Source organism: Phlebotomus papatasi, chromosome 2 (assembly GCF_024763615.1).
Source record: "Phlebotomus papatasi isolate M1 chromosome 2, Ppap_2.1, whole genome shotgun sequence".
Lineage (NCBI taxonomy): Eukaryota > Metazoa > Arthropoda > Insecta > Diptera > Psychodidae > Phlebotomus > Phlebotomus papatasi.
Window position 1 is genome coordinate 90,770,220 of NC_077223.1, and position 14,246 is coordinate 90,784,465.

General features: G+C 32.5%; 1 protein-coding gene across 5 annotated transcripts in view; it reads right to left on the reverse strand.

Moving 5' to 3' along the window:
- Positions 1-3,110: 3,110 nt before the first annotated feature.
- Positions 3,111-14,246, reverse strand: part of LOC129802374 (ecdysone-induced protein 74EF) — a 337,693-nt gene continuing 326,557 nt past the window's right edge. For all 5 annotated transcript variants that reach the window (XM_055848136.1, XM_055848135.1, XM_055848134.1 and 2 more), the window contains one exon: positions 3,111-10,312. In XM_055848136.1, coding sequence (XP_055704111.1) covers positions 9,768-10,312 — 545 coding nt within the window. In that variant the 3' untranslated portion in view covers positions 3,111-9,767. The remainder of the gene's footprint in view (positions 10,313-14,246) is intronic.

Below are 14,246 nucleotides of genomic sequence, written 5' to 3' on the forward strand. Positions count from 1 at the left end.
TTACTTCACACTTAAACTCAAGAATTGCGTGCTCTTTCTACTAATTTGTTAATATTTGGGTGTCCTTAGTGTACCCTCAGTACCTGTCGAGTCTTCTGGTTAGGGGGGGCTCGGCCAGGGTTCGGAGACTCATAGTGCCTAAGATCAGGAGTGACTGTCTTTACCGGTCTTTATTTGAAAATGGCGTAGTTATCTTTAACTCCGTTCCAAGTGATCTGCGTAGGTCTGTAGATAGCATCCGACGCTGTTTTCAGGCTGAATCTTAAGGAAGCATTTATTTGATTTTTTTTCTTACTTAATTTTCATTTACCTTTTCTTATACTTTTGTAAATCCTTCTTTTATTTTCTTTTCTTTCTTTCTTTTTTGCTATTTTTTCTTTTTTTTTTTTAATTTTTCTATTTATCACAATTGTAAGAGGGATGAACCCTATCTTTGTGAATGAATAAATATTACTATTACTAACATAGCTGGCTTGAAAGCCTGGAATGTAAGGAATGTACAAAAAAATCAGAAAATCGGCAAATTGTCAACAAGAATTCATTAGACTGCACTAGGATTCGTCAAAGAATCTGCAGAAACTTTCTGACTAATTTTGTCGCAGGCCCGAATAAAATCCGCAAGAATATTTACAGATTTATCGGCAGAGGTGTAGATATTCTCTGCAGAAATCTAAACGATATCTGCCGAAATTATTTAACGGCGTCCTTACATTTTCACCGGTTGTTTTGACTGTAATACTCATCGATAGACCGAAAAGTCAATTTATTCCAAGTAGGGGAGACTGGGGCAAAATTTGTCAAAACGAAAATTTCAATATTCACTATTTTCTAAAATAAAAGAGTCTGAGGCTTGAAATTTTTATTAAAGATAGCCTTCATGAACGTTCTTAAACTTACAAAGTTTCAAGGGATTCGAGGAAGGATTATGTAAAATAAAAAATAATGAAATTTTGAGCCCTATTTATGGAATATTTAGCTTACAGAAAATATCAATACTGATTAGATCAATTTAAGCACATTTCTCGTTAAGATAGAGAAAAATTGTCTTCGACAAGGTTGTAGAGGAATAAATTTCCTATAAAAATTCCCCTATTTGATATTTTCAACGTTTGCGAGAGTAAAACTTCACAAATTATCCGAAGACTGACAAAATTTGCCCCAGAAATTTTGAGAATCTCCAAAAAATCGACTTTTAGAAAATAATTCGAAAATCACATTTCATTCCAGATAGAGGAAAATAGTCTTCTGCAATGTTGAAAAGCAGTAAAATTCCTATAAGAATATGCTCAATATAAAAAGTTTAAGTTTTCTCAGAGCTCGTGAAAGAATTAAATATGCGTTTTGACAAGTTTTGCCCCAGTCTCCCCTACATTTAGGTACATGACATTTTCTTTTAGCCCGGTTGTTTGAAGTTTAACACAATTAAATCAATATTTTGAATATTTTTTTATTCAGTGTTCTTTTTCATTGAATTTTGTATCTCATAAAAAAATATATAAGACTATCGGAAGGACGCAACAATGGCTCTCAAGAACAAAAAAAAATCTTTTTTCGCAGTGCATCCAGAGGAACCACTACTAAAGGAAAAAGTCATTTTTGCATTCAAATCTGGCAACCCTAAAAAAAGTGGCTGATGTTGCATTTATTTTTTAATGTTTCTAGGAATTTTGATTATTCTTTAGGTATTCTTCTTGCCTAACTATGTTGAGAGAGAGCTAATAAAGTTAAAAAATATGATAATTGTGATAAATTTGTGAAATTTGCAGGTTTTTTCGAGACCAAAAGACAATGGGTTAACGAACACTGATAGAAAATTGGAAAATTTTAATCTTTCTTGTAACATTTTTATTCTCTTCTTCCTTTACAAAGAAAAAGAAACTATTTTAGAATCCTTACAGTGCAAAAAATGTGAAATTTTTACAATTCTTGAAGGACAAAAAGGAATTTCTTTCTAGTCAATGACACTTCTGGTCATATAATGGAATTAGTTTCTGTGTCCGGAAGGCTTCCTAACAGTATACGGATTCTCTGGGAGGCTACCTAGAACTTCTAGGGCTTCTTCCCGAGAAGATAGAGTATCAGGATGTCTAAAAAAAAGCCCTCAAGAGCCCCAAAACAGATGACAAATACGATCTGCAGGGCAATTTTCGAGGGCAGTTTTCACACTAAAAAAACACAAGAAAAGACAGTAAAATTCACAGAATTTTCCCACAAATCACTTCACTGACCACTTCTTTAATAATTTTTGATGAATTAACTACGGGAATTTGCTTACTTCTGTGCAAAATGACGTGAAAACATCAACAGAAATGTTCCAAAGGGCACTGTCCGCCATCTTCTATTTGACAACTGAACTGTATTGGGTGCATTTTTCGAGCAAAGTAAGCACTTTTTCAAGGCAATTTTTAGAAGATTTTCCACGGAGAATTCAAAAAATAAATAGCCAGAAGAGCTTCCAAAACTCTCCAATTTTCTATTCCAATTCATAAATCACCGATTTTCCACATAATTTTCATAATTTTCCACGAATTATGAAATGTTGCAAAAGTCGCTGGGCGACCCATATTTAGCCTATTTTTGCTATCAAATCATGCCTTTTAACCAATTCTATGTCACAAAACTAATTCTAAAAACTATTTTCTTTATGTTTACACCAATTTTTAGTGAAATTTCATTAATTGAACTTCACAAATTGGTTTTAAAAAGCAATCTTGGCGACGTCTTTTTCAAATGTTGGCGACTACCACTACAAAAGCAGAAAAACGACTTTTTCCTTCTATGTTGGTTCCTCTGGTGCATCATTTAACTTTTTTAACAGTGTATTTTTAAGTAAATTTTTCGTCAAACTCCATGTTGGTAAGATTTTATTTACCAAATGAGTCGATGAAAAGTCGATGAAAATTTCTTAGACACTCGAAAAACCATTTAAATGCATTTTGAAGCGTAGAAACACTTCAAATGTTGAATTGTTTCGAAGTTTTTAAAAGTTTTCAGTTAAGAAAGAGCACTGTACTTCCATTAGGCCTTTTCAAGTGCATTCACTTTAACTTTAAGAGTGGATTTTCCCAAAAATTCAAGAAGAAACTCCAGAAACCAATTAAAAGACAATATTTTCTCAATAAAAACTATATTATTTTGATAATTATACATAAAGAGAAATTACATTATGCTTAATTTAACAGAAAAAAAGAGTACTACAAATTAAAAATGTACATGTTTGTTGTTTTTTTCACCAAAAATTTACAAATAAAACATAACTTACTACAGCAATTTTTCTCGTCAAAAATTTGACAAAAAAAAAGAACTTAAAGATTCTCTCAATAGTTTAAGAGGGGAAAAAGAAAAAAAAATGTACAACACAAAAAGAATTTTTTTGCTGAGGAGGAAAAACTTACAAATAAAATAATTACATTTATATTCTCATTTATGTACAAATTATATAAACTCTTAATATAATTTCCAAACACTAATTCTTAAGGATGTTAATTACTATAATTTAATTGATTTTCTCTTCATCCATTTTTCTTCTTCTTCAACACAATTCACCATTTCTATTTTTTTTTTTTGTTGTTTAGTAAGTTTATTTTTTTAGGGTTTTTTCACGTGGCGTATTTTGATTTTCTTGGTTTTTTTCTTTAATTTTTAATAAATTATTTTGAAAATATCACCTCCGTACATGAAACATATTTTTTGTTTTTTTTCTATTTTCAGTTGATTTCTGTTGTCTGTAATTTTTGTTTTTGATTTTTTTTTTGTAAATAAAAAGAGTTTTTTATTCGATCTCTCATTTAGAAAATCCACATTCTTTCGCCATTCAATCTTAAGAGTCTTGTGGAACTGTAAAAATTTATCGTTTTCAAGTCTTTTATCCGTTTTTATTTTGCACGATCATCTACGAATTTTGCTTTCAATCTTTTAGGTTTTTTTTTTAAGTATAAATATTCAAATATTTTGTTACATTTATATAAGAAATTTTCTTCATCATCTTTTTTTTTAATTCAATAATATGCAAATATTTTTACGTTTCATTTTTTTTAGTTCCTTTAATCTGAATATTTTTTTTGTGAAATTGATCTAAATTTAATAAAATTTCTATTCTTCAATAAGTTTTTTTTTCTTAATAATATGTTTCATTTTTCTTGACAGTACATTTAATATTTGATTTAATTGTATTTTTTTTTTGTCTTCATATTCTCTATTTTTCATACATTGAAAGGCTATTTTCAATTTGTATTATAGGTTGTTTTTTCTTTAAATTTATTTTGTGTAACTATAGATGATTTTTTGTTTTTTTTTGGATTTATCCGGGAAGATGCATTTATTATTTAAATTTTTCTATTTTAATTTTTTTCCTTTTTACTGTAAAAAGACTTGTGTGTATAAATTTGTCGGCAGTTTAAAAAGTTGTACATATTTTTTTTAATATTTAAATATTCTTTTAAAAGTAGTTTTTTTTTTCTTTTTCAATAAGATGATCCAATAGTACTGAATAAGATGATTTTTTCTGAGATCTTTTTTTTATCTCTCTTAGCAATATTTTTTCTTTAAAGTTATTATTTTGTATTTTCTTGGTTATCTTTTTTCACTTTAAGAATATATTTTGAGGTCCACGAGTTGTCCAAAAATTTGCCTATATGTGCAAAAAATTTCACTAGTTCTCAATTTATTTTTTAAATATTTTTTAAAAAATGTATTCAAATGTGTTTTTTTTTCAATGAATATTTCTAGAAAAGATGATTTTCTTTTTTTACTACAGAAAATTTGTGTTCTGTTTGCTACGAAACTTTTTGAATTAAACAAATTATTTGCAAAGTTATTTTTTACATTTTCAAAAGCGTTTTTTAAATGAGAAAAACGTTTTTTTTTATAAAAGGAAGATGATTGAAAGATTTTTACCATTTTTCTAAATTGATTTCGTAATTATTTCTTTTTACTTTATCACAAATTCGTTGGACGCAAACCGAAGATTATGTTTTTTCTTTTTTTAATTATATTTTTCTTTTTTTTCAAATACTAAAATTTATGTTATCAGCGAGAAATTAGTTTGAAAAACCAAAAAAAAAAAATAAACAACGTAGAAGACACAAAGTGCAAAAACCAAAATTTTTAATTTATATTTTCTATTATTTATTTATAAATTGTTTTGTTGAGTTTCTTTTTTGTAGCAAGTGTTCTCGATGAGGTACTCAAATATTCATTTTTCTTCCATTTTCCCACCAGAAACGCGCCGGTTTTTTTTTCCTAAAACTTTCCCAAAAGGTTAAGAGAAGGATATCAAAGCCAAAAATGCAATAAATTACCCAACAGTCCTCTCCACTAAAACCAAAAAAAAAACCGTCCTACCAAAAAAACAAAAATCTGAGATCGTCCCTCAAGAAGCACAATAATTTTTACAGCAATTTCTTCTTTACTAATTCCTCAAGAAATGTTTTTTATTTTGCCTAATTTTTTTTTCTATACATTGAATGGCTAATTTTTATATAAAAAGTGTGTAAAAAATTCATCTTTTCCTCACTATTTTTTTCTTTTTAAATATTCAAATTACACTCAATTTTTTTTACGATTATTTTTAAGTAGATTCTTTTGCAGATTAAATTTTACAATAATTTTTTACACTCTGGCGATTCATTTCGATTTGATTTTTTATTATGCCTGTGTAGTATTAGTTTTAAGTATAATTGACCAAAAATAAAAATTAAAAAATGTGAAACTTTTGTGCCAAAAACTCTTTTTTTTATTAAGTTTTTTGCTAATCAACTAGTTTCCCTAATTTTCACTCAAAATTTTTCGTCCCATTTCGTTTCTTTAGCTTGCTTTCAAGTCAGAGGCCCACGAGAAAATTCACCTAAAGCACCGTCTTAATTAGATTTAAAAGAAAAACTTTGGAAAAAATTAAAAAATTTGGAGCTCTGTTGAACTTGTGAAAAATAAACCAAGTTGTTGGTTGACTAAGATTGATGAGATTGATTAAGATATTTTTATTCTGATTCTTTTGATTTACAGAAAGGTTAGAGTAGAATTTGAGGTTATGTTTTAAACAATTCTCGTATCCTCTTAAATGGGAATTTGTAATAATTGACTTATATCCAAATAACTGAAATGATTTCACATTCCTAACCTCAAAATCGTTAATAATGTCACTCAGAATATTAGAAAAAATTCTCCAAATAACAGGTTATGTTATTTTAAAATGACATAACCTAGGAAGTAAAATTGTTTTAACCTCCAAACTTTTTGAAAAACTTCAATTAGTATTTGTTACAGTTGACTTGTTACCAGTAGGGGAATTCTGTAACAATATAACAATGTCATATGACATATTTTCGAGGTTATGTTCGGAAGAAAGATAACATTAAAGGCCGGTGATATCGAATGGCTATTACAAGTAGCTCTATCAATATCTCAATCACTGATCTGAGCTACATTTTCCAACATTTTCGCCGAATTTACCATATAAAAAATTCGAAATATGTCATTATGACATTGTCATACTGTTACAAAATTCCCATGCAGAAAACTGAAAATATTTGTCATTCCTAACCTCAAATACGCTTAGAATGTCGCTAAAAACATTAGAAGAACTTTCTTAAATAAGAAGTTTTATCAAAAATAGAAAATCTCTCTGAAATGACATAACCTAGAAAGGAAATTATACGACGATAAATTTTCCTAAAGATCTAGGTTAAAATTTTTTTTTCAAATTTTAGTTGGATGTTGAATGAAATTTTTTGTTGCATTCTATAAACAGCTTTAACGACGATTTCTAGATCAAAGAATCAATTTATCCTAACAAAATGATATTGTAAAAAAACACAATTTTGCTTAAGAAGGATAATTGAATTCTAACCTCAAATTTGCAGCTTTTTGACACATATCAACTATACCTACAATTCAAGAGTTTCGTGTAGAAAACATAATTATTTAGTGCGATCTGATGTAGAGCAACAAAATTCTTTGTAAAATTGACAATGAGGGTATGTAATTTTAGGTTATTTTGTTTCTAACCTAAAATTTTAATTTTTTTTACCACGTGTTCAATTTAGTTTATTATCCCAAAAGTTTTTATAATTGGCTTCAGTTTGAAAGGAAGGAATTTTTCCTGTCTCTGATAAGACCTGAGAATTAGGTGTTTATCAGTTTTGACTGAAACCAATATAACCTGAAAAATATTTAAGTACCAAAACTTGAGAAATTCCATAAAATGATTGTATTTATTCAGCTTTTGAAATTAATCTTTTGCTTTTAGTCATGTTTGATGGATTCTAACCTAAAAAAGATTTTCTAAGGTTAGAATTACATGTACCTAAAATGCAGGAAAGGTTTTTAAATACACACGGCTATTCGTTATCCGGCACTTCATTATCCGGGTGACAGCTGCCAAATGCTGGCGGTTGATGTATTCAAAACGATTTTTTTTTACAAAACATGCAGTTTGTCCAAAGTGAATTAATGTGTTATTTTCATTTTATCAAAGTTTTTGACACACAATCGTGCTAAAAAATGAAACATAAATACACTGCAAAGAAAATTATGTAGTTTTTCGACAGAAAACAAATTCCCACAGCAGAAAATATAAAAAACGTTGACCAGGTTCAAAAAACCGAAATGTCATTTTGTCCTCACGTCACCCGGATAACGAAGAGTCGAGTGTAGCTATTCTTTAAACCAAAAAACTGAAATCTCCGATTCTAACTTCAGTAATTCATCAAGAGGTTAGAATTTGTTAAGGATTTGGGATTTCTTCATTTATTGCTGAAATAGTTAATCATTGATAAAGGTAATACTGCGTATTATTTAAGATTTTTAGGAATTTCATATTCAACCTAACCTTACATTCCAAAAAAAACCTGTAGACTAAACAAGAGAATCAGTTCTAATATCAATTTTTGAAGCTGAAAGTGGGGTTATGTCTCAAGCCACGACAGGCCTTTCTGTCAAGTAGAGTGACAATCAAGCCCAAAAGTGAGGTTATACAGGTTATCTCCAATTTTAACCTCCAACAACTTGGTTTTTTTCCACCTCACAAGTTCAAACTTTAGTCAAATTAAAAGTTTCCTGCGGAAAATATTCTTTTCCCTTCCGTTCATTGCTCTGAAATTCCACCAAAGCATTCGTCTTTGGCTAAAAACTCTATAATTTTTATCCATCACATGATATTCAAGGCATTTCAAAACTCATCATGTCGCATCGAAAAGCTAAAATCAAATTTAAAAAAGAAAAATCAAAAAATAAATTGTGAAAAAGAAGAAAAAGAATATTCGATAAAAACTCTAAATTATTGCTCCTTGTACCAAAGTCAGTTAGAATTCCTCACATTTTTTTTGTTATTTAAATCTTACACTCTATATCAATCACAATTCTTGTATTTTTTTTATTTTTTTAAGAACCATCTTTCACTTTTCCCATCAACTTTACATTTTCTCTTTTTCATTTTTTTTGCTATCTTTGTGAAAAATATGTAACAAATATAAATATGTCTGATTTGTTTAAAAAACTGTATCAAAACGATTATTTGCTATTCACTGGAAAATTAATTACTATTTCATTTTTTATTTTTGTATTGGTCAACATTCAACATAGGGGGTGAAACATTTAGCTATTCTTTTTCACTTTTCTTTTGTTTTTTCACCTAAAAATTAGGGAAAAATAATTTCCATACATATTTTCATGCCATCAACATTCAAACGTTATACAACAAGTAATTTTTTTCTCGATATTTTCTTTGATTTCTTTTGAGTGTTTTATTTATTTCTTTTTGCTATTGACACATTTTTTTTAGCTTTTCATCATTCAAAATTCTTAGTTTTTTTGCTATTCGTTGAGATGCCATAAGTTGTGAGTTGCTGAAAAACTTTATTTTCGCAATTTTCTATCAATATATATATATATTTTTAAATATTCTTTGTTTTGTAAAAACTTTTGATATTTACACGAAATTTTATGTCTTTCAAGAGAGGAACTGTCCTCTACGTATTTGTTCTTTGTACAGTGTGATTTTTTTCAATTTTTCGCCGGTTCGATAAACAATTGTCGTATCTGCAGCAGTTACGACAATTGTTGATAGAAGCAACAGCGTTCTTTCCTAAACAAGTTTCCGTTTTTTTTTTGTCTATATGCCTCCGCGTAAACTTAATGTTAGCCAGTTTCACTTGTCACTCATTCTTGTCTTGACCATAGAATTGTGTGTCTGTGTGTGTAAAATCTTATTTGCTATTTTGTTCTCTCTCATTCATCTATTTACTATACAATTAACGATCATTTACGTCTAAGTTTATTAATAAATTTAATTAATAATTTTCTTTACATCTATTTTGGTTCATTGCACAGATGATTTCATGTTTTTTTTATCAATATTTGTATTTTTTTTTTAATAATTTTTAAAAATATTTTTTGTCTCACTTTTACAAAAAAAAAGAAAAAAATTAATTTAACTTTACATTTAAAGGTGATCTTTTTAACTTCATGTCCGAACCTTCGAGCCGAAGATTCTGTGTGGGTTCAATATGGAGAATTTCTTTTCTTTTTTTTTAGGTTATGTGAGATGGTGGAAGGAATATCTTTGAATGATGCGTTGAGTGGCAAAAAAAAAAGTTCAATGAGAAAATAAATAAGGTTTTGGTTTTTGTTTTGTTCGACAAAGATTCGTGGATCACATAAAAGAGAGGTTAGGTCCACGGAGAAATAATAAAAAAAAAACAAAAGAAAAGCCAGAAGAGAGAGGTTAGGTTAAGGGGAAGTTGACACTTCAACGCAAATCATCAGCGAACTTACGCACCAGTGCAGTCAATCTCAACAATATCCTTGGGCACATCGACAAATTGATACACCAGCCTCTGACCATCCACCTTGGCCAGAATGCCCCGCTGGTAGTAGTACCGAAGGGCCCGACCCATGGTCTCGTAGTTCATGTCGGGCTTGTTCTTGTGTAGACCCCACAGTCGCGACACAGCCTTCGAATCTACCAGCTTGAACACACCCTTCTCGCGATTTGTCCACTTGATGTAGCGCGGGCAGTACTCACGATCCTGCAGGAGTTTCAGCAGAAACTCCCATAGGTACGTAGTTGACCCTTCTCGACTCTTCCTCTTCACTCCCATCTCAATTCGGGGCTTCTTGGGCTTCTTCAGTTTGCGCTGCTGGAAGCCCAATTCCAGCATGTAGGATATGTCGTCGCCGACACTCGACGTCGCCGCCTGGATTACACTTTGGGGATGGAGCGCCTGGTGGGGACCCACTCGGGCCGGAGACGGTGTAGGGAAGTGCGATGGCGGATAGCTACCATTCATCGAATGCAGGTAGTAACTGTCTGGCACTGCAACGGAAAAGGATTCCTGATTACTATACGTCTGACTTCTGGTTTTGTATTCTTGGTTAGTTTACGGAAGAGGAGTGGGAGGATCGTTGCTTTCTAACGATCGGCCATGGAGGATTAGTTAGGATCAGGACTATTATTATTATTACTATTGAGGTTGTATAGGCGCGCGACGACATCGACCATATGCGCCCGTTGACCGATTTTTGTAATCCTCAGGAGTGAGGCGGCTCTTTGGTCTTTCAGATTAAAAGGATTAAAAGGATCCAATGTAAGGATTTACATTGGATCGAACTCTGTTCCGAACGCGTTTGCTGAACGGTATTCAAACAGGGAACTTTCGTTGCTGGGTTCTGATGCCTCCGTCATCCATTCTTTCTTGCGAATACAAAACACAATCCTCCAGGATGTGTCTGATCGTAAGTGCACTTTGACAATGATCACATGTTGGTGGAAGGGTCCTCTCCATGAGATATTTGTGAGTTATACAGAATCAGGACTAAGATAGAATGTTAGAACAACATTGCAGTTGTAAGATTGTAATTAGAAGAGTAAGATTCGGTTATGTCAAAATCGTGTATTGGATGTGTGTAAGAAGTGTTTGAAATCGAATAAACGTCAAAATGAGGTTGTCCAGGTAGCGTTTTGACCATTGACACAATTTTCATTACCCAGCAACGAAAGCAATGTAAATCCTTACGGGCTGGGAAAAGCGAACGCGGTTGAAGCAATAGTTCTTTTTGATGGCCACCACTTTCTGAACATTTGGGAGGCCGCCACCATCGCGGCCCGGGAAAAACTCCGGGAGCATGGAAGAAGCATCCACACTGCAGGGAAGGCGCTCCTGGGCGGTCTACAATGGACTTAGCGGATTCTTCCAACACGGGATAGAACAACGATATATAACATAATTACATTGTACAAATATCTCGATACGATTAATAATAATAACCGTCGCGGCATGTCGAACAGGGAACTCTATCATTACTACTTGATATTTGTTCAGCTTCAAACGGTTCTTGCTCACCACTGATCAATTAAAGAGATGACGCTACGCGTGAGTAGTTCCAGTAGAGGCTAATGTGTCAGTCAGTGATCGATAAAAATAACAGTCTTGTAAGTCGTCTCGTGAACAGTCGTGGTATGAGGTGGCTGTTCCGAGCTTCTTCTTCAACAAGATGAAGGTTCAGTTGTCAAGGAATTCAAATAAAATGGGAAATATTTCCTCTCTAGGACTCAGAGCCCTCTAGCGGAAAGACATCTACATTGCTCAATAGGAATATCTTAAGATATCCAATGTGATATGAAGTGCCTGAAAAGTTCAGTTGAAGGAATTGAGTGAAAGAGTCCCCGTTAGTTGTGCAATCAATCTCACAAAGTGAGGAAAGCATTCTACTACTACGGGACATCGATCTTCTTTATGTCTCTAGAATGTTTTCAGTCCGTTAACAAGATATGGAGGGTTACGAAGTGCCCTACATCGTCGGTTGCCTCAGCAACTGTGCTAACTGCATCTGCTTTATGTCTGCATTCATTGCAAACGCTGCGCAGCGATGCGCTGCTTACAACGAATGCTGACACAAAGCAAATGCAGTTAGCACAGTTGCTAAGGCAACCGACGACATATTGATGCTTACAGAACCCTAAGAGGACACTGACAGAACACTCTTCACACTCTTCCATACAGAACAAAGTGGAATTGAAACATTCAGTTCAAGGTATGACGTGTGATACTACAAATCCAACTCTATTATGGTCCTTCATTCTGAGACTAAGGGCCTCGACTCGACAGACTTGAGGATTAGCCGAGAGACGGCTTAGCGTAATTATATTCGAAATAATGATTAAAGCACATTTGTATCATTTTCCATTAAGTCCTTAGTGGGTCAAGGACCTAACAGATAGGCTACCAACTAAACCTTAATGTATTTGCATTGTGACGTTGAAGTTTTCGTTGATGGCTCTTTGAAAGATGGAAACGTTTGACGTGGAGGAAGAATCAACAGCTTTTAGTTAACAAGTAGCAATTTTATCTAGGTACCTCCTCGCTGTTGAACCTCAGATTGGAATACAAAGTCCTCTACATAGCATTGGCCAGAAAAAGTGTTTCAACAGCAACAGCAGAACGAGCAACCGATGCGTTACTATTACAGGAAGCAAGGAACTACCTCAATAAACTCTCAAAGAAAAGTCGGATTCTAAAAAAGTTTTTGGTTCTAGGGCAGACAGATTTCCTGGATGAATGAGATTGTGGACAGACTATCGAAACTCGTTAGAGAGAGGTCCTTCATACAGTCCAAATCTGTGACAGGAAAGGAAGCAAAGAATGATAGCAGTAGATCTACGGGGACTTCAATAAGATCTTCCAAAGTTTTTCAAATGAAATTTTGTGGGTTGGTTTACTGGTCGGACGTATACGACGTACGACCAATAAGCCATATCATACGCCGACCTGAAATCTGGACAAGATACCTATGTCTTCAAGGAAATTCGAGTTACTATGACAAAAGATTTATTGATATATTCGATTTATTCAATTTATCTTTTTGAAAGTATTGCTACTAGATGATCACAATAACAATGACAATCACAATGAACTCCTCAAATTTAAACGACCGACGGTTGAATTCAAAATGTAAAATTTGAGGTTATGTGAAGAAAGTTTTGCGTGGAGTAATTCTTCAAATTTGTAAAAAGTTTTCAAAATCCCATGCATTTACATATTTTTGAAAATTAGTACACTTATGCTCTTCAACCGTAAACTTTTACGGTTTACAGTAAACATTTTATACCATATCAACAATTTAAAAATAACTTCTCTTGCGACCCTATTTAAGGTCCTCTAAATTACAGTAGACCTCCGAATGTCACCCGAATTAGGGAGAAATTCGGGCAACAAAGTTTTTGAAATGCAATGATTTTTTGCTCATATTATATTGTAAATTTCATGAAAATCCTTTTATAATGCAAAATCACATCAAAACTAAGAAAACCCGTAGCAATTTGCTGCATTTGATAATCCTAAATCAAACTTGAAAAATATCAATAAGCTTTTTTCGAATTTACTGCCGCTCAAATTAAAAAGTAGCCTGATCTTAAAAGAGTCGAATTAGCGAGAGTCTACTGTATCTATAAACTAAGTCCGTAGTTTGAAACTCTCGATAAAAACCTAAATTCTAAAGATAGTACCTATTAACATTATTCGTTACGCACGAAGAAACCATTAAAGTTCTTGCTCTTTGCAAACCAGAAACTTGCAGATAAAAGTGAATATGTACGAAAACTTTCAAGTTTTAAATAAGTTTAGCCCAATTCTTGCGTCACTTCCTCAAGTGCGCGCGTCAAAACAGAAGTTCTGGAGAAACTTTTTCCCTCAAGTTCTGAGGAAGTGAGAGTGGTCTGGAAAAAAAAAGAAAGGCAAGGCAAGAAAATAGAGATAAAAGAGTGTCTCTGTGTAATTGTGGGATTTTATCAGTGCTTTCTAAAACGATTCTCCTGACCTTGGAAATGGCTGCTGCTGCTACTGAATTGATAAGAAAATTTTATGGACAAGAAAAAAATAGAACACACGAAAATCAAATGGCTCCTCCACAATCAAACCAAGTCTTTTTTTTCATGTTCCCGCGGGTCTAATTTGCAAAAATGCATTAAAGCCACGAGGTCAGCAGTTTACGTAGCTCTCCTTCCTTAATCTCTTGATTCGGTTGCGAGAAAGTCATCTTATCAGTAAAATTGTATTTTATGGACAGAAATTACTTCCCAATTTTCGAACAGAGAGAGAGTGTCGCGGGAAATTTTTTGAGGCCAGGAATATGATGAGAAAAAAGCCCACGAGACCTTGATGTGACTTTGACCCCACTTTGGGAGATTGTAGTGAATCCATCGAGGGGGTCACAAGGGAGATGCTTTGGGCTTTTTTCCTCATTTCTCTTCC